Here is a 24,951-nt window from a genome sequence, read left to right as displayed (position 1 = left end):
CAATTAGCTCCTCAATTGTTCTCACGTAGGCCGAGCGGAGCGTGAGAAGCCTTTTGATCCAGGTAAAAGCCCTGACGTGGTCGGAAATTGAACCCGGGGCCTTCAGGTGAGAGGCAGCCTTTGATACGTAGGTCTTCTAAACAGACCAGTTCACAAAGTCTGTAAGCTGGTTGCTGAGACTGTACGAATACTATTTCCGCGACATCTCTGTGGTGAACGGTCTTACAAATATTGAACGTGGTAACTATTTAGCACCAAAACACTTCCTTTCACTTTCTAGTTTGCGTCAAACTTACACCTAAGTACTGTAGTTAAAAGTGTGAACAAACCTTTCAGCGTGAAGACAAAGGGAGTTTCCCTTCTGTGTTGTAAGAGAGAAAGCAGGAAATTAACCAGATTGGTCCCAAACTCAGAGGAAAACTATCATAATTAAATTGGGTAGTAGCCTACATTACCAGTGATATCCGCCCACTCCACCGAACGTGCAAATCGTAACGAGTTATAAGTAAAAGATATATTAACACTTAAATAATAATAATAATAATAATAATAATAATAATAATAATAATAATAATAATAATAATAATAATAATAATAATAATAATAATTTCGTGTGGCTATTTCTAGCCGAGTGCAGCCCTTGTAAGGCAGACCCTCCGATGAGGGTGGGCGGCATCTGCCATGTGTAGGCAACTGCGTATTATTGTGGTGGAGGATAGTGTTATGTGTGGTGTGTGAGTTGCAGGGATGTTGAGGACAGCACAAACACCCAGCCCCCGGGCCATTGGAATTAACCAATGAAGGTTAAAATCCCAGACCCGGCCGGGAATCGAACACGGGACCCTCTGAACCGAAGGCCAGTACGCTGACCATTCAGCCAACGAGTCGGACAACACTTAAATGAATAGGAATGTTAAATAATTGTATAGATTTGTTTTACAAGTTGCTTTACGTTGCACCGAGCTCGATAGCTGCAGTCGCTTAAGTGCGGCCAGTATCCAGTATTCGGGAGATAGTAGGTTCGAACCCCACTGTCGGCAGCCCTGAAAATGGTTTTCCGTGGTATCCCATTTTCACACCAGGCAAATGCTGGGGCTGTACCTTAATTAAGACCACGGCCGCTTCCTTCCCACTCCTAGACCTTCCCTGTCCCATCGTCGCCATAAGACCTATCTGAGTCGGTGCGACGTAAAGCAACTAGCAAAAAAAAAAAAAAAAAAAAAAGCTTTACGTTGCGCCGACACAGATAGGTCTTGTAGTGCCAATGGTATGGGAAAGGACTGGGAGTAGGGCGGAAGCGGCCGTGGCCTTAATTAAGGTACAGCCCCAGCATTTGCCTGGTGTGAAAGTGGGAAACCACGGAAAACCATCTTCGCGGCTGCCGACAGTGGGGTTCGAACGCACTATCTCCCGAATGCAAGCTCACAGATTCCCGACCCTAACCGCATGGCCAACTCGCTTGGTTGGCATAGAAGTATAATATCTTACCAGATGTATTTATGCGCTTTAATTTGAAATACGCTATGGTCATGGCTCATCATTTTATTAATACGTTACAACTAGGTTAATTCGAACCCCAAGGGTCTACAAAGAAAGTTCGACTTAAACAATATCATTAACTGTACTCTTCGGAGTCCGGTTCCTTGGCCGAATTGTAAGCGTACTGGCCTTTGGTTCACAGGGCTCCGCGTTCAATTCCCCTGCTTTGAAGAGGAGTGGAAAATCGCACATTTTCTCTCTACTTTCGGGGATATTGTGTTTTGACGTAGAAGACGCTTATATTTTTGGAGTCGTACTTAATATAATATGCCTTTCCTGACATCAACCTTATATGGAGGGATGTGTTCACTATTGTGTGTTTCTGTGGTGGTTGGTAATTTGACTGTATGTAGGGGAAGAAAAATGAGAAGTCCAGCCCCCGAGTCAGAGACATTAACCATATGTAGTTGAAATCTTCAACATGGCCGGGAATCGACCTCGGGCGCGATGAACAGAAAGCCAGTACGCTGACCATTCGGCCAAAGCAGAACATCTGTTTATTAAACACTTTCTTTCTTTCTTTCTTTCTTTCTTTCTTTCTTTCTTTCTTTCTTAATCTGCTTACCCTCCAGGGTTGGCTTTTCCTTCGGACTCAGCGAGGGATCCCACCTCTACCGCCTCAAAGGCAGTGTCCTGGAGCGTGAGACATTGGGTCTGGGATACAACGGGGGAGGATGACCAGTACCTCGCTCAGGCGGCCTCACCTGCTATGCTGAATAGGGACCTTGGTGGGGTATGGGAAGATTGGAAGGGATAGACAAGGAAGAGGGAAGGAAGCCGCCTGGCCTGAAGTTAGGTACCATCCCGACATTTGCCTGGGGGAGAAGTGGGAAACCACGGAAAAACACTTCCATGATGGCTGAGGTGGGAATCGAACCCGCCTACTCAGTTGAACCCGAGCTTCGGGCCTCGCAGCTAATCGCACTAACCACTACACAGCAGAAGCAGATTTATTAATCACTACAGAGTGTTAAATCACTATCTCGTATGTTGGGTACTCAGCCTGAAGGCTGGTTTGATCCTCCGGACGCACCAACAGCTGTCATAGATAGCATAGGTGTTACTGAAGAGGCATACTAAGGAAATGAGGAGTGAGGTAGTTTCCCGTTTCTTTCCTCACTGAGCCAGAAGTTGTTATTACATATCAGTCTGCCAAGCCCACTGAAATGCATGCATCAGACCCTAAGAGCGACACTTTCACACCATTCATAACAGGGACTGGCTGCTTAAGAAATGGTATTACTAAAATCGCTCATACCTCAGTCACTTTCATATTGTCAAAGCCAAGGAGGAGACTGTGACAGGTCCATGAAAGCAACAAATTTATTCTAGTCCATGCCGGGAGACACAGTGCACTGTAAACGCTACGTCTTGCCAGCAAAGGCATATCACTATCTTATATAGTATTACTATTTCAAACCCTCAAAGGAATTATGAAATAAATATTATTAAACCAGACGTTTCGGGTCACTGGAAATACCCTGGCTCATTTTGGATTTGGGCTTGATATTTAAGACCCGTTGCTCTTCCGACTCCTTGGAATTGGCGTTGAAGCCTTCGGTTCAACCGGTCCCTGGTTCGATTCCCGGCCAGGACGGGGATTTTAATCGTGTATGATTAATTCTTCTGACTCGGGGAGGGACTGGGTATTTATGTTTGTCCCAACAGTCTCCTCTTCATATTCATATTCTTCACATTCATATTCAGTTTATATCTTCTTCTTAATCTGTTTTCCCTCCAGGGTCGGTTTTTCCCTCGGACTCAGCGAGGGATACCACCTCTACCGCCTCAAGGGAAGTGTCCTGGAGCTTCAGACTTTGGGTCGGGGGATACAACTGGAGAGTATGACCAGTACCTCGCCCAGGCGGCCTCACCTGCTATGCTGAACAGGGGCCTTGTGGAGGGATGGGAAGATTGGAAGGGATAGGCAAGGAAGAGGGGAGGAAGCGTCCGTGGCCTTAAGTTAGTTACCATCCCGGCATTTGCCTGGAGGAGAAGTGGGAAACCACGGAAAACCCCTTCCAGGATGGCTGAGGTGGGAATCGAACCCACCTCCACTCAGTTGACCTTCCAAGGCTGAGTGGACCCCATTGCAGCCCTCGTACCACTTTTCAAATTTCGTGGCAGAGCCGGGAATCGAACCCGGACCTCCGGGGGTGGCAGCTAATCACGCTAACCACTACACCACAGAGGCGGACCTTCAGTTTATATACGACATTATTTCCTTTATTTTTACAAGGACTTCCGTTGGAGGTAAAACATAATTTTAAGTTGTTCTTTCTTTTCATTTAATATAGGCTAATAGTACATGTGTTTCACATAGTTAGATTTGTACCTGTATGAATCACAATAAATAAATAAATAAATAAATAAATAAATAAATAAATAAATAAATCCTTAACCTCGACACTAAGTGGAATATAATGCTTATTAGCGTTATGCTCAGCCAACCTTGTTCCCAGGAATTAACTCAGTACTCATTTTAGATGTAGGTGAGTGAAAATGAGGGCCATGTGACTCTTGAGTTGTGAAAATTTCGTTGGTAAATTTTTCGAACCCATGTCCAATAAGAATCGAAAACATCTTTACTGCCTCGACATGACAGCCTCCGATCTCATCAGTACCACGGCTGGCCAGGAGGTGCTGGTCAGCTAAATACAGTACACGCATGTTCATTAAAAACAGAACACTTTGAAAGACTAGACGTAGGTAGTTCATATTCACAGGACATGTTCATTAGTTTGTTCTGCAGAAACGATTAGCATTTCAGTCCCCTAGGTTCAGTATGTGTCCTGTTGCCTAGCAGGCACTGGGCCCTCCATGGGTACTGATAACTTGTTCCATGCGCGATGGCATCGACACGTATAAGGCACGAATGGCGTCTGGGGTATAGCCATCCATGCTGCATTCACCTGGTTACACAGTTCGTCTTTGGTATTTGGCTTGAGTCACAGCGCCGCACCCGTCGTTTCATCATATCGCACACAAATTCGATTGGTAACAAGTCCGGTGATCGGGCCGGCCAGAGCAACAGTCTGACATCCGGTGACAATAAGAAGGCACGTGATCGTGTAGAAACAAGTGGTCGCGCATTGTCCTGCTGAAATATGGCGTCTGGGGTGTCGTACAGAAAAGGTATGGCTACGGGTCGCAGGATGTTATTCACATAGGTCAAACTGGTCATAGTGCCCTGGACACGCACCAATTGTGATTTGTGGTTGAACCCAATAGCACCCCATACCATAAGGCCTTGAGTTGGCGCTGTATGCCTTGCGCGAATGCAGTCAATGTGATGCTTCTCACCCTGTCAGCGGCGAAATGCGGCCATCATTTTCAAACATACAGAACATGGCTTCGTCCAAAAACACTATCTGCTGCCATTCCTGTGCCCAGTGACGTCGTTCCATGCACTATTGCAGTCTAGCATGTTTATGCACATTTAGTCAAAGTTAGGCGGAGAAGTGGACGATGCGCTGGTAACCCAGACCGTAATAAACGGTGACGGACTGTCACTCCTGATAGTGTACGATGTGAACACTGTTCCACTGTTGCGCCAGATCCGAGGAGGACGCGGATCTGTCTTGCAATGCCATTCGGATGAGATGTCGATCTTCTCGGGGGGTGGTCTGTGTGGTGTGACCATACCCATCTCGTCGTATTCTACGGCATTCTCTGAACCATTCTGTACACACCCGTTGCACTGCCGACACACTCCGTACCACACGAGCAGCAATTTCCCGGATGGATGCATCACGTTCTCTCATGCCAATAATGCGTCCTCTTTCAAACTCACTCATCTGACTGTACTGTTCTCGCATACGTCTGAAAGGCATCCTGCACGTCTGCTCAAGTCACACTGATCCATTACCATCGGTTTAAAGCGACAACGAGAGCCGCAGGCACATTTTAACAGTCGGTTTTTGCGAGATATCGATGTGGACTTTGAGCTTGAGGGCCGACATGGTTCAAATGCTAATCATTTCTTCAGAACATGCTACAGTAATGCACACGTCTTGTGAATATGAACTTTTTACCTCCAGTCTTTCAAGGTGTTCTGGTTCTTATGAACACGAGTATATTTTATACCAGAATGCTCTATAATTTGAAACTTGGGCAACAATCAAGCCACTGCGGTAATCACAAAATATATCGATAGTTTTCGAAACCGTACTTGAGTCGGCGATCGGTTCAAAAATATGAAAACCGAGTAAGTGGTCGTGTGGTTAGGGTCGCGCAGCGGTGAGCTTGCATTCGGTAGATAGGTCTAGTGGGTTCGAATCCCACTGTCGGCAGTCCTGAAGGTGGTTTTCTGTGGTATCATATTTTCACACCAGGTAAATGCTGAGGCTGCGCCGTAAGTAAGGCTACGGCCACTTCCTTCCCACTCCTAGACCTTTTCTATCCTATGTCAACCTAAGACCTATCTGTGTCGGTACGACGTAAAGCAAATTGTAAAAAAAAGTTAAAAACCACGAAAGTTTTACAATCGAAATAATTTCTAGACAACACATAGGACAACAATTTTCAATATCTCATTGTAAACAGGAAAGGCCAATATATCTAGTAAAAAGAGTATTACCTCGATATGACGTTATCAAGTAGTGTAAAAACGCCGTGCTTACAATTAGCTTACAATTACCAGTGAAACAATACGTCTTATAAAGTGTCGTTTGATTTGAATCAGTGAGTTCTTTCTTTCTTTCGTAATCTGTTTACCCTCCGGGGTTGGTTTTTCCCTCGGACTCAGCGAGGGATCCCACCTCTACCGTTTCAAGGGCAGTGTGCTGGAGCGTGAGACATTGGGTTGGGGATACAACTGGGGAGAATCACCAGTACCTTGCCCAGGCGGTCTCACCTGCTATGCTGAACAGGGGCCTTGGTGGGGATGGGAAGATTGGAAGGGATAGACAAGGAAGAGGGAAGGAAGTGGCCGTGGCCTTAAGTTAGGTATTATCCCGGCATTTGCCAGGAGGAGAATTGGGAAACCACGGAAAACCACTTCCAGGATGGCTGAGGTGGGAATCGAACCCACCTCTACTCATGTGACCTCCCGAGGCTGAATGGACCCCGTTCCAGCCCTCGTACCACTTTTCAAATTTCGTGGCAGAGCCGCTAATCGAGCCCGGGCCTCCGGGGGTGGCAGCTAATCACACTAACTACTACACCACAGAGGCGGACATCAGTGAATTCAACAAGTATTATGGTGAAAACATCAAATAGCGAACATTTGAAGGAATTGCGGTTGTGACATACGACAATAAATAGCTTCAGAATATTTGAAAATACATCCAAGTGGATAGAGTGGCTTATCATAATTCCAAAAAGTCTAATATTACCAATATCGAGCGTTAAAAGGCTCATGGGGAGCGTCCCTGATTTAAGGCGGTGGAGTGTTGTGTGGCAAGTTCTGTGAAACTGGAGCACCAGCCATGCACACCTACTGTCCCATTGGTGGAAACCATACAAACTAGACACTTTACTTCGAAAATACCTATCACGTGGTACGAATTCTACGTTAAAGTCTTCGGTCGTGACCCTGACATAGCCCCATTCGAATATTTTTTTTCTAATTTAGGTGTTCGATTCGTGTGTGCTCCTTATGGTTAGGGGTAGTATGGCTCGTCCAGAAAGCCGTAGGGAGTGACCTAGTCTGGCTAGATGAGGGACTGTACGTCGTATTGCGCCTGAAAGTAGCATATGTAATTTGCGACCATTTATTACATGACCTAGACTCGAATACTAGTTATTTGGGATTGGTAATGTTAACTGTACTGATTAGCCTTTTACATTTGACTTTCTAAAACTAATATTTAACACACACACAAAAAAAAAGAAGACATCGTCTCACAGTTTCTGAGTCATTAAACTGAACCTTGCTTTCTCTTACGCCGCGAAGTATAATTGCATAGAGTGTATTTGCATGTCCAGCTTAACAACTATTATACAGTTTGCTGCACTTTTTTGCAGTTTGGTGTTGTGCAAATACTGCATATTTCCAGTTTTTTTTTTAAACGTTGAAGGACAAACATTTAAAGTGAACCTTGTATCTTATCCAACCCTACCTTCCTCTGTAGATTATTGGTAGAGTGTCGACCTCCGGATCCCATGGCCACAGTTTCAAACCCAGCAGAGGTAGTCGGAGATTTGAGAGCCAAAAAATATCCATATGGTGCTCCATCTCATAAGATGTCGGCATGCGAAAGGTCTCTGGCGGCACATTTGGTGTTTAACAGACAATATTACTTAAAACTTGGATCATAATTCACTCAAAAGAGATCCGTTTTTCTGCCATTAGATTGAAACGGAACCTTGATATTGGCTCACAAGCAGCTTACATGGCGTCAAATCAAAATCTCTACACACGGTAACTGAAGCCATAGATTTATATTATTATTATTATTATTATTATTATTATTATTATTATTATTATTATTATTATTATTATTATTATAGCTCTGAACGTTGGCTATCTTCTCAGTACTACCAGCTAAGGCAGAAGACCGCCTAGCAGATATCTTAAGCCAAAAATTTGTGTGTGGGAAGGTCGAAAATGAATATCTGCTTCTACACCAACCAAGAGTTTGCAGGTCACCCACTCAAGTACTGACCACGCTCAATACTGTTGAACTTCTGAGATAATCAACACGTTCACACCATCATGGAGAGAGAATGCTTACTGTAAACGAACTTTCCAGAATTGTGGTAATTCAAACATACTTCAAGGTACTCACCGTAGTTGTCTGTATGTTGATTTTTGTACTATGTATTTTCCTATTTTGGATACCAAAATAGTATCAGGGGATTATTTTTCCGAAAATGGGGGATGTATCCTTTCTAGAGACGAAGAGCAAAGTACAAACTTTCAAACAAGATCGCTAATATCTTTATAGGTGTATTGTTAACAGGAATAAGCGCATCGTTCTTGTTGCCTCTGGCGTCTATAGAAGGACTATTCGATATTCTGCTGTTTACAGTTAGTGGTAGGAAAGTAGGAACGATCACAATATGAAGATAAAGTTTGATTTCAAGCGGACAAATTGGGACAAATATTTGTCTATAGGAAAATGATTTAGGGACTGAAATATCCAAATTCTTTTCAATTATTTAAGAAAAGACTAGGTAAACAACAGGTAAGGAATCTACCGCCTGGGAGACTACCGTAAATGCAGATCACTGGTGTTTGATTTGATTAATCGATCGATCGATTGCTTGACTGACTGACTGACTGACTGACCGACTGACTGACCGACTGACTGACTGACTGACTGACCGACCGACTGATTTATTTATTTATTTATTTATTTATTTATTTATTTATTTATTTATTTATTTATTTATTTATTTATTTATTTATTTATTTATTATTGTAAGATGGACAGAAGGCAATGGTATGATGATAAACGGGGTTTTTAAAAAATAGGAAAAGTCCTCTCAGTTTTAATTACTGCATTGATGGCGGTGAAAGTTCTTTATGGGGAACTGTGGTGTGGGATTGTAAATAAAGGGTACAGATCCCTTCACATTGTTATGAGAGTATTTAGGGGTTGCAGTGAGGATGTAAAAGAGAGGGCATATAAGTCTCTGGTAAGACCCCAACTTGAGTATGGTTCTAGTGTATGGGACCATCACCAGGATTACTTGATTCAAGAAATGAAAAAAAAATCAAAGGAAAGCAGCTCGATCTGTTCTGGGTGATTTCCGATAAAAGAGTAGCGTTACAAAAAAGTTGCAAAGTTTGGGCTGGGAGGACTTGAGAAAAAGTAGACGAACTGCTCGACTAAGTGGTATGTTCCGAGTTGTCAGTGGAGAGATAGCGCGGAATGACATTTGTAGACGAATAAGTTTGTGGTGTTTTTAAAAGTAGGAAAGATCGCAACATGAAGATAAAGTTGGAATTCAAGAGGACAAATTGGGGCAAATATTCATTTTTAGGAAGAGTAGTTCGAAATTGGGATAATTTGCCAACGGAGATGTTCAATAAATTTCCAAAATCTTTAAAATTACAGCATTAAAATACTAGGTAAACAACATATAGGGAATTATTTAATAATAATAATAATACTTGTTTTACGTTTCATGGCCACAGATGTAAAAATCTCGGGCAAAAAACCGGGTGTTCTGTAGCTAAGCCGTGTGCGTTTGCCGAGTTTCGCCCAGACGAGCCATTGGACTCATCAGCTGGACTGGCACGCACTTTCAAGCCATTTTTTAAATTGTATCTCCATGGGGAGTGCATATTTTTGAGAACAGAGAATTCATTTCTCCTCTAGCAGGTTAGTAACCCCTATTTGCTAACACGGCGGGATCACGCAGTTAGTCTGCCACTGCTAAGCAGAGTCTTGGAGGGGTATGTCAATCCAATTGACGAGCCCAAATGGCTCGTCTGGGCGAGTTTCTACAAATACACACAGCCTAACCACCCAAAAGCTAGTTCTTTTCCCGAGATTTTAATGTGTATTTTATGGTTTTCGGAGATGCAAGGTGCCGAAATATTGTCCCGCAGGAGTTCTTTTACATGCTGCTAAATACCGACTACGTCAGCGTATTTGAGCCCTTCAAATATCAATGAACTGAGCCACGATCGAACCTGCCACATTGAGCTCAGGAGCGTAGCGCTTTTATCTTCTAAACCACTCAACCCAGAACGTATGTTATTAGAGGATCGACAAGGGGTGGCTATAATTAGGTAGCGCTTCGTTTGTTCTTAAAGTGTTTACTTCGAGATTTTAGGCTATATATATTTGGTTAGATATTACCACCTATTGCTATTTTTCGATGGATGCAGCATTTTTGCGTCTGTATGTTGGCAGAGGCCAGGAGAAAATGTAGCTTCCACTGAAGTCTCACTACTACTAAAATGTGTTCATTCCTCCCCTGAAGGGGGAGGCGGGCCTCTTAGACGGTGACGCCGTCTCTCAGGCCGGGAGATTTGTTACGGTGAAGGAGATGGTCGTAGCCTATACTAGGAACTGTCTCGGCATTCGTCTTAGTGCAGGAGAATGGAAAATCACGGAAAACTATTCTCAGGACAGCCGACGGTTGGGGCCAGCCGTGAGGCCCGCCCCTGTCCCGTCTCCCGAATTTTAGAGCCGTAGAGCCACGGTAGATCCGTGGCCACCCCTCCTCTGCTCGGTTGGCCGGTCAGAGTGCAGAGCTGTTGGACCACGGACCACCCGTGGCCATTTATGGCCCGAGACCCACTCTGCATCTACCGACGTGAAGTCTCAGTGTCACGGGTGTGATAGAATGGAAGCTGCTGAGTTATGTGTGGTGATGAGTAATGCCATTCGGACTAATTTCTACAGCTTTCTTATCACACAACCACCCAGTTAAATGTAAATCAATATAAAATCAACAATTGCATGCAGGTACAAACCAGTTTTAATTTTAGCCTGACATTCTCATGAACTTCATAACAAGCCGAATTTTTTGCGGCTATGATCACCCAGTAATGAGAAAAAGTTGTTTCAAAAACTTTACAAGATCCTTTTTCACAAATATGAGAGGAAAGTAAAACTTAGGGTACCCAGATCAACAATAAGTTCCTTTAAGTCGTACTGAAGTTTAGTAACGATCAGATTAATACGTTTAAAGTTATGAATTTTCTAAGTGAAAACTTCGTTGGAAATTGGTCCGACTCATTGGCTGAATGGTCAGCGTTAAGACCTATGGTTCAGAGGGTCCCGGGTTCGATTCCTGGCTGGGTCGACGATTCTAATCGTGTTTGATTAATTCTTCTTGCTCTGGGACTGGGTGTTTGTGTTTGTTCCAACACTTTCCTCTTCATATTCAGACAACACACTACATAACCAACCACCACAGAAACACGCAATATTGATTGATTACATCCTTCCATATAAGGTTGGCGTCAGGAAGGGCATCAGGCCGTAGAAAAAAGGGCTAAATCCACATGTGCGACACAGTTCGCACCCGCGACCCCACAGGTGTGAGAAAAAGCGGTAGAAGAAGAAGAAGAAGAACACTTCGTTGGAAATTGAAAATATACCGGCATTTTTTTTGTTCAACCCGCGTTAAAATTTTAATTGGGTATGATAAAAATCTCTACTCCACATAATTAAACGCAGAATAAAATAAGCTTGGTGTAGCTTGTCTCTATGTGGGTCAAAGGATAAACATTTTATTAACGTATTAATTCGGGTGTCTATACTTTTCTCCGTGACAGTAATACACCTGCATACTGTGAAAGGAGCTAGCTCATTGGGTCAGTCATACCGCAATAGCACTTTCTAGCTCAGTGAGAAAAACAATGTCAAACTACCACATTCCTTGTCTTACCTAGTATACGTCATTATAGTGTTGCCATGGTTTCTGCGGATTTTTTATAACTGCATAAACTTCGGTGGTGCTATTAGAGGATCCATCCAGCCTACGGACTGGAGACTTAACACAAAGGTTAGATAATCATGCTTAACCGCGAATTTGTAAGTTATATGGCAGTATTTAAGTCTCCCGCCGGTAGACTCATTGAATTGTAATGACACGACACCTTGGTATCAGCCTTTCTGAAACGGTGCGGTTTGTTCGCTGCTCTCTGGTCGCTGTTGGGAGCACGTACCGAAAGTGATACAACGATGGCCAAACAACGAAACGTCGTCGAGCCATGTGTAGACAGTGTCCCATTGATGCCAGAGGCCAGAGGAGGCTGTCGCGCATTGTTCGTTACAACCGCAAGGCCACAGTTCGAGAATCGCGCAGAGGTACAACAGTTGTGACTAAGGCGATGTTTCACAGCATATGGTTCAACAAACACTTTAGCATATGAGTAGAGGCATGACTTTTTCGTATTAACTTATATACGATTTCGCAAAAGGAAGCAATTTTTCGCTTGAATTTCGCTGTAATCATTTTCTAAAATTATTCATAAAAAGTCTCATTTGTGTGATCTGTAATTTATTTATATGAAAGATATATAAAGAGGAACAATATTGATGATCATTCATTATTTACGTAATCTAATTTTTTACAATTGGCTTTACGTCGTCGCACCGATACAGATAGGTTTTTTTTTTTTTTGCTAGGGGCTTTACGTCGCACCGACACAGATGGGTCTTATGGCGACGATGGGACAGGAAAGGCCTAGGAGTTGGAAGGAAGCGGCCGTGGCCTTAATTAAGGTACAGCCCCAGCATTTGCCTGGTGTGAAAATGGGAAACCGCGGAAAACCATCTTCAGGGCTGCCGATAGCGGGATTCGAACCTACTATCTCCCGGATGCACAGATAGGTCTTATGGCGACGATGTGATAGGAAAGGCCTAGGACTGGGAAGGAAGTGGCCATGGCCTTAATTAAGGTACATCCCCAGCATATGCCTGGTGTGAAAATGGGAAACTATCTTCATGGCTGCCAAGAGTGGGGTTCGAGCCGACTATCTCCCGGATGCAAGCTCACAGCTGCGCAGCCCTAAACGCACGGCCAACTCACCCGGTAATCTTGATTAAGGAACATTGCCTTTTCACCCTACATGACCATAGTTGATATCCCCGGTTAACATACAGGCTATCACGCTATCTTTCAAGTGGGCTATGTAGCGAAAGAAAACGTGAAGCAAGTCAGAGGAAAACGCTACAGTATATCGCTATACCATTAAAGGGATTTCCTAGAATATTAAAACGAACAGGTACTTCTGTCGAATTGAGAAATCCTTATTCTGCCTTCTGTTTCCATTCACAGACGTAATATTGTAATACAATTTCAAGCTCCTTATTTTCCGTGAATTTCGCTGCAGTTTCGCACTTAAAATTACTAAATTTGACTTTATACTGGCCTTATCGCTTCAATTTGCTGTAATTAGCCAAAACAAAATCACCGTTTTCTACCAGAAACATATGATTCATTAAGAAATCTCAAGATCCTTTCAAAATATATTTTGGTGAATTTATCGTTAATGTGAAACAAATCATGCTTCTCCATATGGGACTAGAGTTACCAGGTGTCCCGTATTATACGGAATTTTCCGTATTTGAAGGTCTGAAATACTGCCACGTCTTAACAGCATTCTCCCATATTTAAACAACTCATTTCTGCCATAGTAAAAATTATCTGTTTATAGTAACTTTTAATGAAGCAACACTTGAGCTTGAAAAAAAAAAAAAAAAAAAAAAAAAAAAAAAAAAAAAAAAAAAAAAAAAAAAAAAACCCACTGCTGAAACGGGTGATTTCGTTTTGGTGCGATGGTTATAGGAATTTGGAGTTAGTGTGGTTGAACTGGTTCGACGGTAAGATATCACAACCAAGGACCGAATAAGCCTTATCGTTCGTATTATACAAACTTTCCCAATAAAATGACACAATGCAATATAATAAATATATGTAGCGGCCTTTCGGACTCGTCAAATAACGCATTAATGTATTGGCCTTTAGGTTAGGTTAGGTTTAGGCACTTTTGACCCAATTGTGTCTTGTCACCTTTTGAATATTTAAATCCCTTAAAAAAGACTAAGTACCGGGCGAGTTGGCCGTGCGCGTAGAGGCTTGCGGCTGTGAGCTTGCATCCGGGAGATAGTAGGTTCGAATCCCACTATCGGCAGCCCTGAAAATGGTTCTCCGTGGTTTTCCATTTTCACACCAGGCAAATGCTGGGGCTGTACCTTAATTAAGGCCACGGCCGCTTCCTTCCAACTCCTAGGCCTTTCCTATCCCATCGTCGCCATAAGACCTACCTGTGTCGGTGTCGGGGCTTTAGCCCCTAGCAAAAAAAAAAAAAAAAAAGACTAACTTAACATAACCATTGTACACTCCTGCTAGTTGTACACTGCACTGCGACTGTCTGAGAACTGACACTGGGTCTAGTGACCTGAGGCAGTTGTTTGGGGGTAGGGTTTTAGGCTAGTAACCCAGTCGTGAATTCCTTCCTCTATCTGCCAAGTACCCATCGGACAAGTTCAACCGCGACCTTTCGCTATGCAAGAAAAATATCTTTGGAATGTTTTGACCGTCGGTCCAGTTCGGTACTACCCGCTGAAACTTATGATACAATGTCATAATTGAGGTCCAAGTTAATTTGTAGGAAATAAAATGTTTCCGATGGGAAAGTTAAGTCGTTAATAGATCAAATCCTTCCAGTTTATGCCTCCGGAAACCGTAAAAGTAGTCAGTGGGACGAAAAGCAAGTAACATTACTTTTATAAAAGTTTATGACTTCAGTGATTTTTTTTTTTGCTATGAGCTTTACGTCGCACAGACACAGATAGGTCTTATGGCGACGATGGGATAGGAAAGGCCTAGGAGTTGGAAGGAAGCGGCCGTGGCCTTAATTAAGGTACAGCCCCAGCATTTGCCTGGTGTGAAAATGGGAAACCACGGAAAACCATTTTCAGGGCTGCCGATAGTGGGATTCGAACCTACTATCTCCCGGATGCAAGCTCACAGCCGCGCGCCTCTACGCGCACGGCCAACTCGCCCGGTTTCAGTGATGTTAATATTCATAAGCACAGGATTTAGATTTGAAAGATGTTACATTTTATCGTTTCGAAGATATTACTAATCCTTTGAAATTTATTGAAATGTATCCAGCTTTCAATTTGGATAGCTTTTATAAAGAATTTTCCTCCCATAACATTAAATTACGTAATGCTGAAGGTAGATGTACTGATACAGATAATGATCAGAGTTGTAATGTGAACTCAAAATGGGTGAACATTTTCTCTAAAGTTAATTTAGATGTTTTTTCAAATATACTAATGTTGGTATCATATGTTCTAAGTATAGCTGGTTCGATTGCATATGTTGAAGGTTTTCTTCATTTCTTAAAAGCAAATGGAATGATGAAAGAAATAGATGTTCAGCAGCTCCGATAAAGTCAAAAATTCAAGTCTTAGTTAATTTTGATCATAGTTGTCAGAAATTTCATGTCTAGATTAAGGGAGATTCAGCATGATTGAAAAAGGCTAAAAATGAAGAAAAACATGGGTTTTAGACTTTTATATAGAGAATAAAACATAAAACTGCTGAAATTTGTGGTTACAACGTAAAATTATACTACAGTAAAAAATCAGCGTTTTGTTGAAGAAATGTCGTTATGTCGTGTCGACATATGTCCCATATTGGCATTTCAAAAACCTGGCATCTCTATATGGGACTGCTGAGTCAAAGACTGAATCATATTCTTATGAGGACTGCACTTCAGCAACATACGGTGGACACAAAATCATCAAAAATTGGATTGTGGATGATGGGGAGAAAGTCACATGATCCGTTCAAAAGTGAAAGTATACGATGTCCCTAGATGAGATTATTTATCTAAATCACTTTAGAAGAAATATTTCTGTGAGCGAACGGAACGATTTCTTTTAACACATCTATCCGTAGAAAGTAGAACTTGTTTAAATGGCCTATAAATCAGTAGGTCATAAAACAGTTACGTACTTGCTGTCTGCAAACCATATAATTATTGTAAGTAATAGCGCACGTAGAGTATGAATGGCATTGTGGGCTATACGCTGCTTGCGATATTGCGATATGTATAATTTAACTCTTGGACTAGAAACAGGGCTCTGAAAGTTACGACTAGTGAAGGGCATTTTAATGTTAAACGTTTGGATTTAATGATCTTGAGAGGCTACAGCGCTGAGGTAATCAGACATAAGTGGGAAGAATAATATCAGACGGTAGAAGAAGTGGGACTCTGAGAGATAGAGGAATGGAAGGCTACCCAGTGTGAGGAGGTTATAGCCATAAATACGCGCTACAATATACTACTACTCACTGTCAGCTATATGGAGCTGTGTTGATACTGGGTCCCATGAGATAATAACGTTATTTGTTTTCACGTCCCTCTAACTGCTTTGACGTTTTTCGGAGTCGCCGAGGTGCCAGAATTTAGTCCCGCATGAGTTCTTTTACGTGCCAGTAAATCTACCGATATGAGATTGGCGTATTTAAGCACCCTCACATAGGCTTACTATCGGACTGAGCAGGGACCGAACCCACTTAATTTAGCTCAGGAGGCTAGCGCTTTGCCGTTCGAGCTACTCAACCCGGCTGTAATAATACACAGTAACTTAGTGACAAAATTAACTGATTAATCAGTTTTGTCACTAAATGCTCTATCACCCTGAAGATATAATGAAACCAGACCTTAAACTTTCCTTTTCGAGGGTGACACCCTCCGCTGTAGGAGGATACAAATTCCCAACTATCATTTATTGTTAATGTAAGGAATATTTTGTTATCATGATTCTTATTAGAGTTTCTTACGTTCTCAGTGTTCGATTCCGCGGGGAAAGTTCCATCGGGGGTGCTATCTGGATCAACGTACAGCCTGGGCAACTTCGACGAATGTGTGAATGTGGTCGCTCCTGTAGCTGGAGGACATTTTCAAGGAAAATACTGCCTGGCTCGCATATTACTGACAGGGATGCGTCAATTGAATTCCGTTGAGCAGCAACCATCATCTGTGTGGCAGGATATTAAGGTAAGTTATAGGATTAAGTTTTTTCATACCGGGCGAGTTGGCCGTGCGCGTAGAGGCGAGCGGCTGTGAGCTTGCATCCGGGAGATAGTAGGTTCGAATCCCACTATCGGCAGCCCTGAAAATGGTTTTCCGTGGTTTCCCATTTTCACACCAGGCAAATGCCGGGGCTGTACCTTAATTAAGGCCACGGCCGCTTCCTTCCACCTCCTAGGCCTTTCCTATCCCATCGTCGCCATAAGACCTATCTGTGTCGGTGCGACGTAAAGCCCCTAGCAAAAAAAAAAAAAAAAATTTTTCATTAATCCATAGTAAACGTCACTTTTAGATCATTAGATGAGTAAAAATGAAATGAAATGGCGTATGGCTTTTAGTGCCGGGAGATCCCAGGACGGGTTCGGCTCGCCAGGTGCAGGTCTTTTGATTTGACACCCGTAGGCGACCTGCGCGTCGTGATGAGGATGAAATGATGATTAAAACAAATACACCCAGCCCCCGTACTAGAGAAGTTAGCCAATGATGGTTAAAATTCCCGACCCTGCCTGGAATCGAACCCGGGACCCCTGTGACCAAAGGCCAGCACGCTAACCATATAGCTATAGAGCCGGACATTAGATGAGTCATTCAATGCAGAAGCGGCCGGCCCTAAGAACTCCCGAACAGTGTCGTCCTTAGAGAACGAAAAGTTTCTTTTATTTTCTCTAGACATTTGGAGTCAAATATTGGACTCGAATGAAGCAAAGAAAATTAAATTTCACTGTAAAACTGTATATTCTCATCAGTAAGGAAGACTGCTCGGCAATATCAAACTTAGGTGTGACTGACTGACTTTCAGCGCGCAGTTCACTGGTAAATGTTTTCAGGTTGAAGATAAGGCACGGGCTCTCGAGTTTCCGTCCAAGGATATACTGTGGGTGAGGGGGTTGAGATATATGGAGGAAGTACGCAGGTGAACAGTTCCGCGGGGAGGAAGGGTGCGGAAAGAGGCTTTCACTTGGGCAGAGTCCGTAGCACTGTAGCGGTAAAGATGTCCTCACAAACCCCTAAATGAGCATGTGCTAGCCAAATCTCCATGATCGCATGCAATGAAATTAAATAATAATTTATGACCTCGCTTGCTCTAGTTAGACCCTATTTATAATTTAAGAAAAATAATAAATAATTGCGGTATATTGAAATGTAACATTTGAGACCAGGAATTGTGATTCAAATTGGGCCTCGCTTTCATCCTGCGTTTTGTAGGCAGTAGATACTTTTGGACAGTTCGGCCGCCACCTCCACCTCCGGCTCTCGGGAGAGGCCTCGTCCTCATTGCCCTCTGGCAAGGTCATTGACTATGCTGGCTAAGACTGCATGTTTAAACTCACATCCGCTATCTTGGAGGGGCTTAACCTTACTTCTTACGCGTAAGAGAGCAAGCCTAACCTTATGGAGGGGCCTAACCTCAGTTTTACGGCCGATGCCCTTCCCGACGCCATCTTGAGTAGTAGGCCAATGGGTATTCTCGAGACGTTATATTGAGTAGTAGGGCAATGGGCATTAGCATAAGAGAGAACACCTAACAGCATGGAGGAGCCTAATCTCAGTTTTACGGCCGGATGCCCTTCCAGACGCCAATTGCTCAAGATGGCGGATATACACAGCTCCTTATGAGACGGCTTAAGGCGCTTGCGCAAGATGGCTGCTGCTCTTAGGAGACGGACAAGTGCGCTTGCGCAAGATGGTGGCTGTCTAATTGCACAAGATGCCTGCTATACATAGGCTCTTATGAGATGGCTTAAGGGCGCTTCCGCGAGATGGCAGCTGCTCTTATGAGACGGTCAAGGGCGCTTGCGCAAGATGGCGGCTATTTAATTCTACAAGATAGCGGCTATACATAGGCTCTTATGAGACGGCTTAAGGGCGCTTGCGCAAGATGGATGGGCTGGAAAGACTTTGGAGTAAGGAGACGAGCTGTCAATGGAGAGAAGGTGTGGAGTGATATTAGTAGGCGGATGAACTTGAGTGAAGCTTTTAAAGGTGGAAAAGATCATAGTACGAAGATAAAATTGGAATTCAAGAGGGAAAATTGAGGTTATTCATTTATAGGAAGAGGAATTAGGGAATGGAATCATTTACCACGGACAATGTTGAAACATTTCCAAGTTTTTGAAATCATCTAAGAAAGAACCACGTAAACAACTGATAGGAAATGTGCCACCTCGGCGACAGCCCCAAAAGCAGATCAATGAAGACTGATGAACTGAGGATGTGGGAAACATTGAGGAAAGAAGTGTAAACTGTAATAAATACTAATTTGACGATTTACATTGTATCTAATACTAATTCTTTCCTTCGGTTTAGAGGGCCCTGGGTTCGATTTCCGGATGGTTTGGGGATTTTAAATGGGTGTACTTAATTCCACTGAATCGAGAACCGGGCGTCTTTATTCATCTTAATACCCATCTTCATTTACATACAACATATCACACTGCAAACCCCCACAGACACACGCAATAGTTAATGAGTTATATTTACCTCTCTCCACATATGGTGGGTGTTAGGAAAGTTAAGTGCATCCGATCTAAAACTGTGCCGACGTCGGAAAAAATTTCAAGAAAAAGGAAAGAGAAGAAAACAGCAATTCATTTTCTCTCGGTCTAAAGATGATTGCTTGCCAATCAAAGATATAAATCCCCTTCATTCTCCCTTTAACCCAAGATTGTAGTGCACATCATCTAACATACGTTTTTCCCTCCAAAATATGCAAAGTCATCTTCCTACAGGCCGTGAAGGCCCTTGGAGGGGTGGAAAGTAAAGGCTCCCCTATCCGTAACCTCGGCACTTGGCAAGGTAGAGCGGTTTGCTATACGCCCGGCCTTCTTTGCCCAGAACAATTAGTCTGGTGCTTACTTTTGGTGTAGGCTGTGTGGTGTGACGTTACATAAGAATGCTGAAGGTGGAATGGGTGGATGGAATCACGAATGAAAAGGTACTGACTACTGAATCAAATTGGTGAGAGGAGATCGATTTGGCTAAATTTGACGAGAAGAAGATACAGATTGATAGGACACATCTTAAGACACCCAGGACTTGTACAGCTGGTTTTGGAGAGAAGTGTAGGTGATAAGAACGGTAGGGGTAGACCGAGGCACGAATGTGATAAGCAGATTAGATCAGATGTAGGATGTAGTAGTTATGCAGAAATGAAAAGGTTAGCACAGGATATAGGTGTTGTGGAGCGCTGCATCAAACTAGTCTATGGACTGTGCGACAACTCTAATCACATATAAAATATAAAACTGAATTTAAATGAAAAAATATTAACATTTAAACATATCCATTCGTCGGACGATGTTCTCACACTTAGTTCTTACCTGATTACTTACACCAGCTACAACTCAATGCAGCAATAATACAGTAGTATGAGAATCTTGAAGATCTCTAGGGTGTGAGGTAATAAGCTTACTTAGACAGCCAAACATATAGGTTCTAGGAAAAGGAGATTGTCGTTTTGTTTCTCCATTAAATTTGAGGTTATCTAATTCTACCATTGAAATAAAACGATAAATTAATTTGATATAGAACAAAATAAATCTTTAAATTATGTTGCTGCGATAAAATAGATGAGAATACAAAATTATAACATTACAACTGAAAGAAACTATGCATTAAATTTGAATTCCTCTTGACCGGACATTTACAAATTGTACAAGAAATTTATCCCTCACTAGTTCACGAACAGTACGACGTATTCCTTTGAATTGGTATCCTGTAGGTATCTCAAGCCTAATTTGCTGACGTATCCTTTTCGTTTCACTGACGAGATATAGCATGGCTTGAAATTAGATTCACACTCCGAACATTTAATCCATATGGTGACTGGCGACTAAGTATCCATGTAACTGTTGATCCTCCATCCAGATGGCTGACTACTATCATCTCAGTAATACTCCATATGGCAAGGCTCGGTATCCCACTGACTTCATGGCAAGTCTCTCTGTTCACCTCCTTCCAATCGACTGCTTCCAACTAACTGAACTCTCCGACTGACCGACAGACTGAAGCTTCTCTTTCTAAATGACTTACGATATAAGACACTGGTCCTAGAGTATATAGCCATTAGCTATCACACCTACGTAATCTCAAAAAATAACTATGATGTTACTCCCACCCAACTACAAATGTTGCAGGTTGTTGTGAAAAAGCCTAAGACGGCTCTAGGAATTGCCAAAAAATGAGCTCATCGCTAAATGCACACAATGACAGAGTGATGACTCGGCAGTTACGCTAGCAGTATTGTAACATGTGTTGCAATGTCAGAAGTTATTTCACACAATTTATCTCTATCTGATATTATGCAGCAACTCTTACTTTACATGTCTTTAATGTTAATCTACACACACACATATATACATAAAAATTAACTACAATCACGCAAGCGATAATCAATTACTACATAGCGAAATTAGATTACAGAATTGAATTAAATAATAATAATAATAATAATAATAATAATAATAATAATAATAATAATACGGATATAATCTTGTAACGGGATTTGAACCGTTACAACTGATGACTCAAACAACAACAACAGGCTGAGTGAACCTCAGAGACATGTGTACCTCCGGAAGTAGAAATCTGGTTTCTTAAATGTTTCAACTTCCTAGCGAATAGTGGAACCCATGTCCTTCCGGGTGAACAAAGCAAGCCTTTACCGCCTCGGCCAAGCAGCCCCTTTCTCTTCCTGGTGATAATTACTTTTGTGTTATTTATTTATTCTTTCGCGTACTTTTATGTCTGCCATGTCGGTCTCATGCCACTGTTCTGAACAATATTGATGACGTAAGTAATATGTTTTACTTCTACTTCACATGCACTTTTGAATGTCTTATTGATCATCCAGGCAATTAGTTTGAATATTTATCCCATGCTGATTAACTGAAAATCCCAAGGTATTACACTAGAGACAACACCACCAAAAACTGTACTGTTATAGGAAAACGCAGTGCCAAGATGAGGAGTATTAGACAAGGTGAGGAGTGAGATAGGAGATACACTTAAAATTGAGTAAATCAACTCATAATATCAGTTGAATTACTTGCGTCCTCTTATGGAACTGACAGGTGTTGGGCCTACCCGTCTTCAATTCAAATGGAAAGTCTTCCTCCATTGTTATTATTATTATTATTATTATTATTATTATTATTATTATTATTTTACAAGTTGTTTTACGTCGCACCGGCACAGATAGGTCATATGGCGACAATGGGACAGGAAAGGGCTAGGAGTGGGAAGGAAGCGACCGCGGCCTTAATTAAGATACAGCCCCAGCATTTGAATGGTGTGAAAATGGGAAACCACGGAAAACCATCTTCAGGCCTGCCGACAGTGGGATTCGAACCCACTATCTCCCGAATACTGGATATTGTCCGCATTTAAGCGACTGCAGCTATCGAGCTCAGTATTATTATTATTATTATTATTATTATTATTATTATTATTATTATTATTATTATTATTATTCGTGTCAGAGCGTTGATATAATGCAAATATACACAAAACATGGCACTTTACAGACATAATTCATGTGGTCACACTGAATCCATCCAATAATTAGCCACACCAATTGCCTCTTTGGTCGCTTGAACGAAGTCTTGAAGTGTACATTGGACAGAGCATATTTGACAGTTATAGATGTGTAGGGTAGTTTGTATTTCCCTACAGTCACGAAGTTCTGTCTGTTTTCCTAAATATCCCTTTTTCTTGAGGTTGTCCCTAAATCTTCCAGTAGGCTTACCACTCCTCAAATGATTAAGTGACCTCCAAATCCAAGTAGCACAGTTGAGCTGATCTACTCCGGAAGGTGTTGTGTTCTATTCCACCACAGGTCTCGGCGTGCTGTTGCTGGTGATTTGTTTAAAGCGGTATAGACGTTGAGGAAGCTCTCTCTTGATTTTAATATTTTAGGAGGCGTCAGAGTACAAATAGAGGGTGATTCCTGTTGTTCTCCGCCTTTGTCCTCTCATATCTTGCCGCCACTTCCCTCTGAATATCAGGGGGAGCGATCCTAGCCAGGCAATCAAGTTTCTCAACAGGGATTGCTTTCAAGCATCTTGTAACTATCCTGCAGGTTTCATTCAAAGCTACATCTACCCGCTTTGTACGAGCCGAATTGAACCAAACCGGGCTTGCGTATTCCGCCGCAGAGAAACTGAGAGCCAAAGCATATGTCCTGTAAAGCAAAGCCATCTCAGAACTGGCCATAAAGGCCCTTGGAGGAAAGTGGAAGATAAAGGCTTCCACTACCTTAGCACTAAGTGCTATAGGGTGGTACTAATTTTTGGTGTCGGCTGAGTGAACTGCAGGGCCATGTACCGCTCCAGAAGTGGAAATCTCGTTTATTACATTTTTCGACTTTCTGGCGGGGAATCGATCTCACGTCCTTCCGGGTGAACTGAGCACGCCTTTAATATCTCGACTTTTCAGTCCCTAAATTATTTATAATAATAATAATAATAATAATAATAATAATAATAATAATAATAATAATAATAATAATAATATATTAGACTAATAGACTGCCAGTAATAATAATTATTATTTAAATATTATTATTACATAGTTATTTTGAGTTTTTGCCGCGTGGAAGACGAAAAATTGCAGTAAATCGACTTTGCTCCACCGCTAAAATCCAAATGATATCATGTCAATTTAGGGCGTAAAAAATGCGACACGGACCCACCCAAAATAAAAATGCGGGACCCCACTCAAATAAAATGTAAAAATCTATGAATAACTAATATAAATTTAATTACAGCAGGTGGAAGTAATGCAGTATATTGTCAAGTTTATAAACACTTTCTCATTGCTTTCAACCTCTTTGCTCAGGAGGCCTTTCTGCCATTCTACTAGCCCGTTGAACTCGCAGTTGTCTATGGTGTGTTGTTAGTGGAGGAGTGCGAGGGGCTGAGAGTGTGTCAGAGAGGAGCATCGCTTAACTGTGTTTGTACACGCGCTGACTAAAATGCCACACATCTACACTAATGAAGAATATGTAGATATGATGTATGTTTACGGCTTCTGGGATGGTAGTGCTCTGTTGCTGTCGGGGAATACCGTCGGCGCTTTTCGACCCGTCGACTTCCTGATCGTAGAGTGTTTACCAGAGTTTTCAGCACTTGCCTGAAACAGGTATTCTTCCAAGTTACCACTTTTCTTGTGAATGTATAGTTCAACAACCTGTGCAGAAACAGCAATACAACGTAGTCCTACTATCAGCACACAGCGACTTTCTGTCCGTATCAATATCGCACGAACACGTGTATGGCGAACATGACATATGGAAAACTTGTACCCATTTCAAAACGTCAAAGAGCATGCGGAAAATTTGTACCCATTTCAAAATGTCAAAGCGGTTGGGTGGGTAAGACTCATACGTGCGCGCCAATAGCCCATAAAGACATGTAATACATGTCTTATACATGTCTTTTACAGACATGTAGTACAGGTCTTTTATCTCGGAAACCATTCGGAGCACCGGGCGAGTTGGCCGTGCGGTTAGGAGCGTGCAGCTGTGAGCTCGCATCTGGGAGATAGTGGGTTCGAACCCCACTGTTGGCAGCCCTGAAGATGGTTTTCCGTGGTTTCCCACTTTCACATCAGGAAAATGCTGGGCTGTACCTTAATTAAGGCCACGGCCGCTTCCTTCCCATTCCTAGGCCTTTCCTGTCCCATCGTCGCCATAAGACCTATCTGTGTTGGTGCGACGTAAAACAAATAGCCAAAAAAACATTCGGAACAACGAATATCTTCATACGACTGTATTTTTTTTTTGCTTCAAATGATCATTCCTTTCATATCCCTGAATACTGACCATTCCTCCTGGGACACCTTGTATATTTTATGCGAGGAGTCTTCGGGATCCCTTAAAGTCCAGGGCCCGCCTGAATTGCAGACCCTGCAGGCCCTAACGGTAAGCCCCTGTGTCTGTTAATCTG

At 42.4% G+C, this 24,951-nt stretch overlaps 1 protein-coding gene across 1 annotated transcript in view; it reads left to right on the top strand.

Annotated features, from left to right (window-relative positions):
- Positions 1–24,951, top strand: part of LOC136866117 (nose resistant to fluoxetine protein 6) — a 180,377-nt gene that overhangs the window by 15,836 nt on the left and 139,590 nt on the right. Inside the window, exon 2 of the mRNA XM_067142798.2 lies at positions 16,764–16,972. Within this exon, the coding sequence (XP_066998899.2) occupies positions 16,764–16,972 (209 nt within the window). The remainder of the gene's footprint in view (positions 1–16,763; positions 16,973–24,951) is intronic.

The sequence above is a fragment of the Anabrus simplex genome, chromosome 3, assembly GCF_040414725.1.
Source record: "Anabrus simplex isolate iqAnaSimp1 chromosome 3, ASM4041472v1, whole genome shotgun sequence".
In the NCBI taxonomy this organism is placed as follows: Eukaryota; Metazoa; Arthropoda; class Insecta; order Orthoptera; family Tettigoniidae; genus Anabrus; species Anabrus simplex.
Note: the sequence above shows the minus strand (reverse complement) of the source record. Positions and strands in the feature narration are given on the sequence as shown.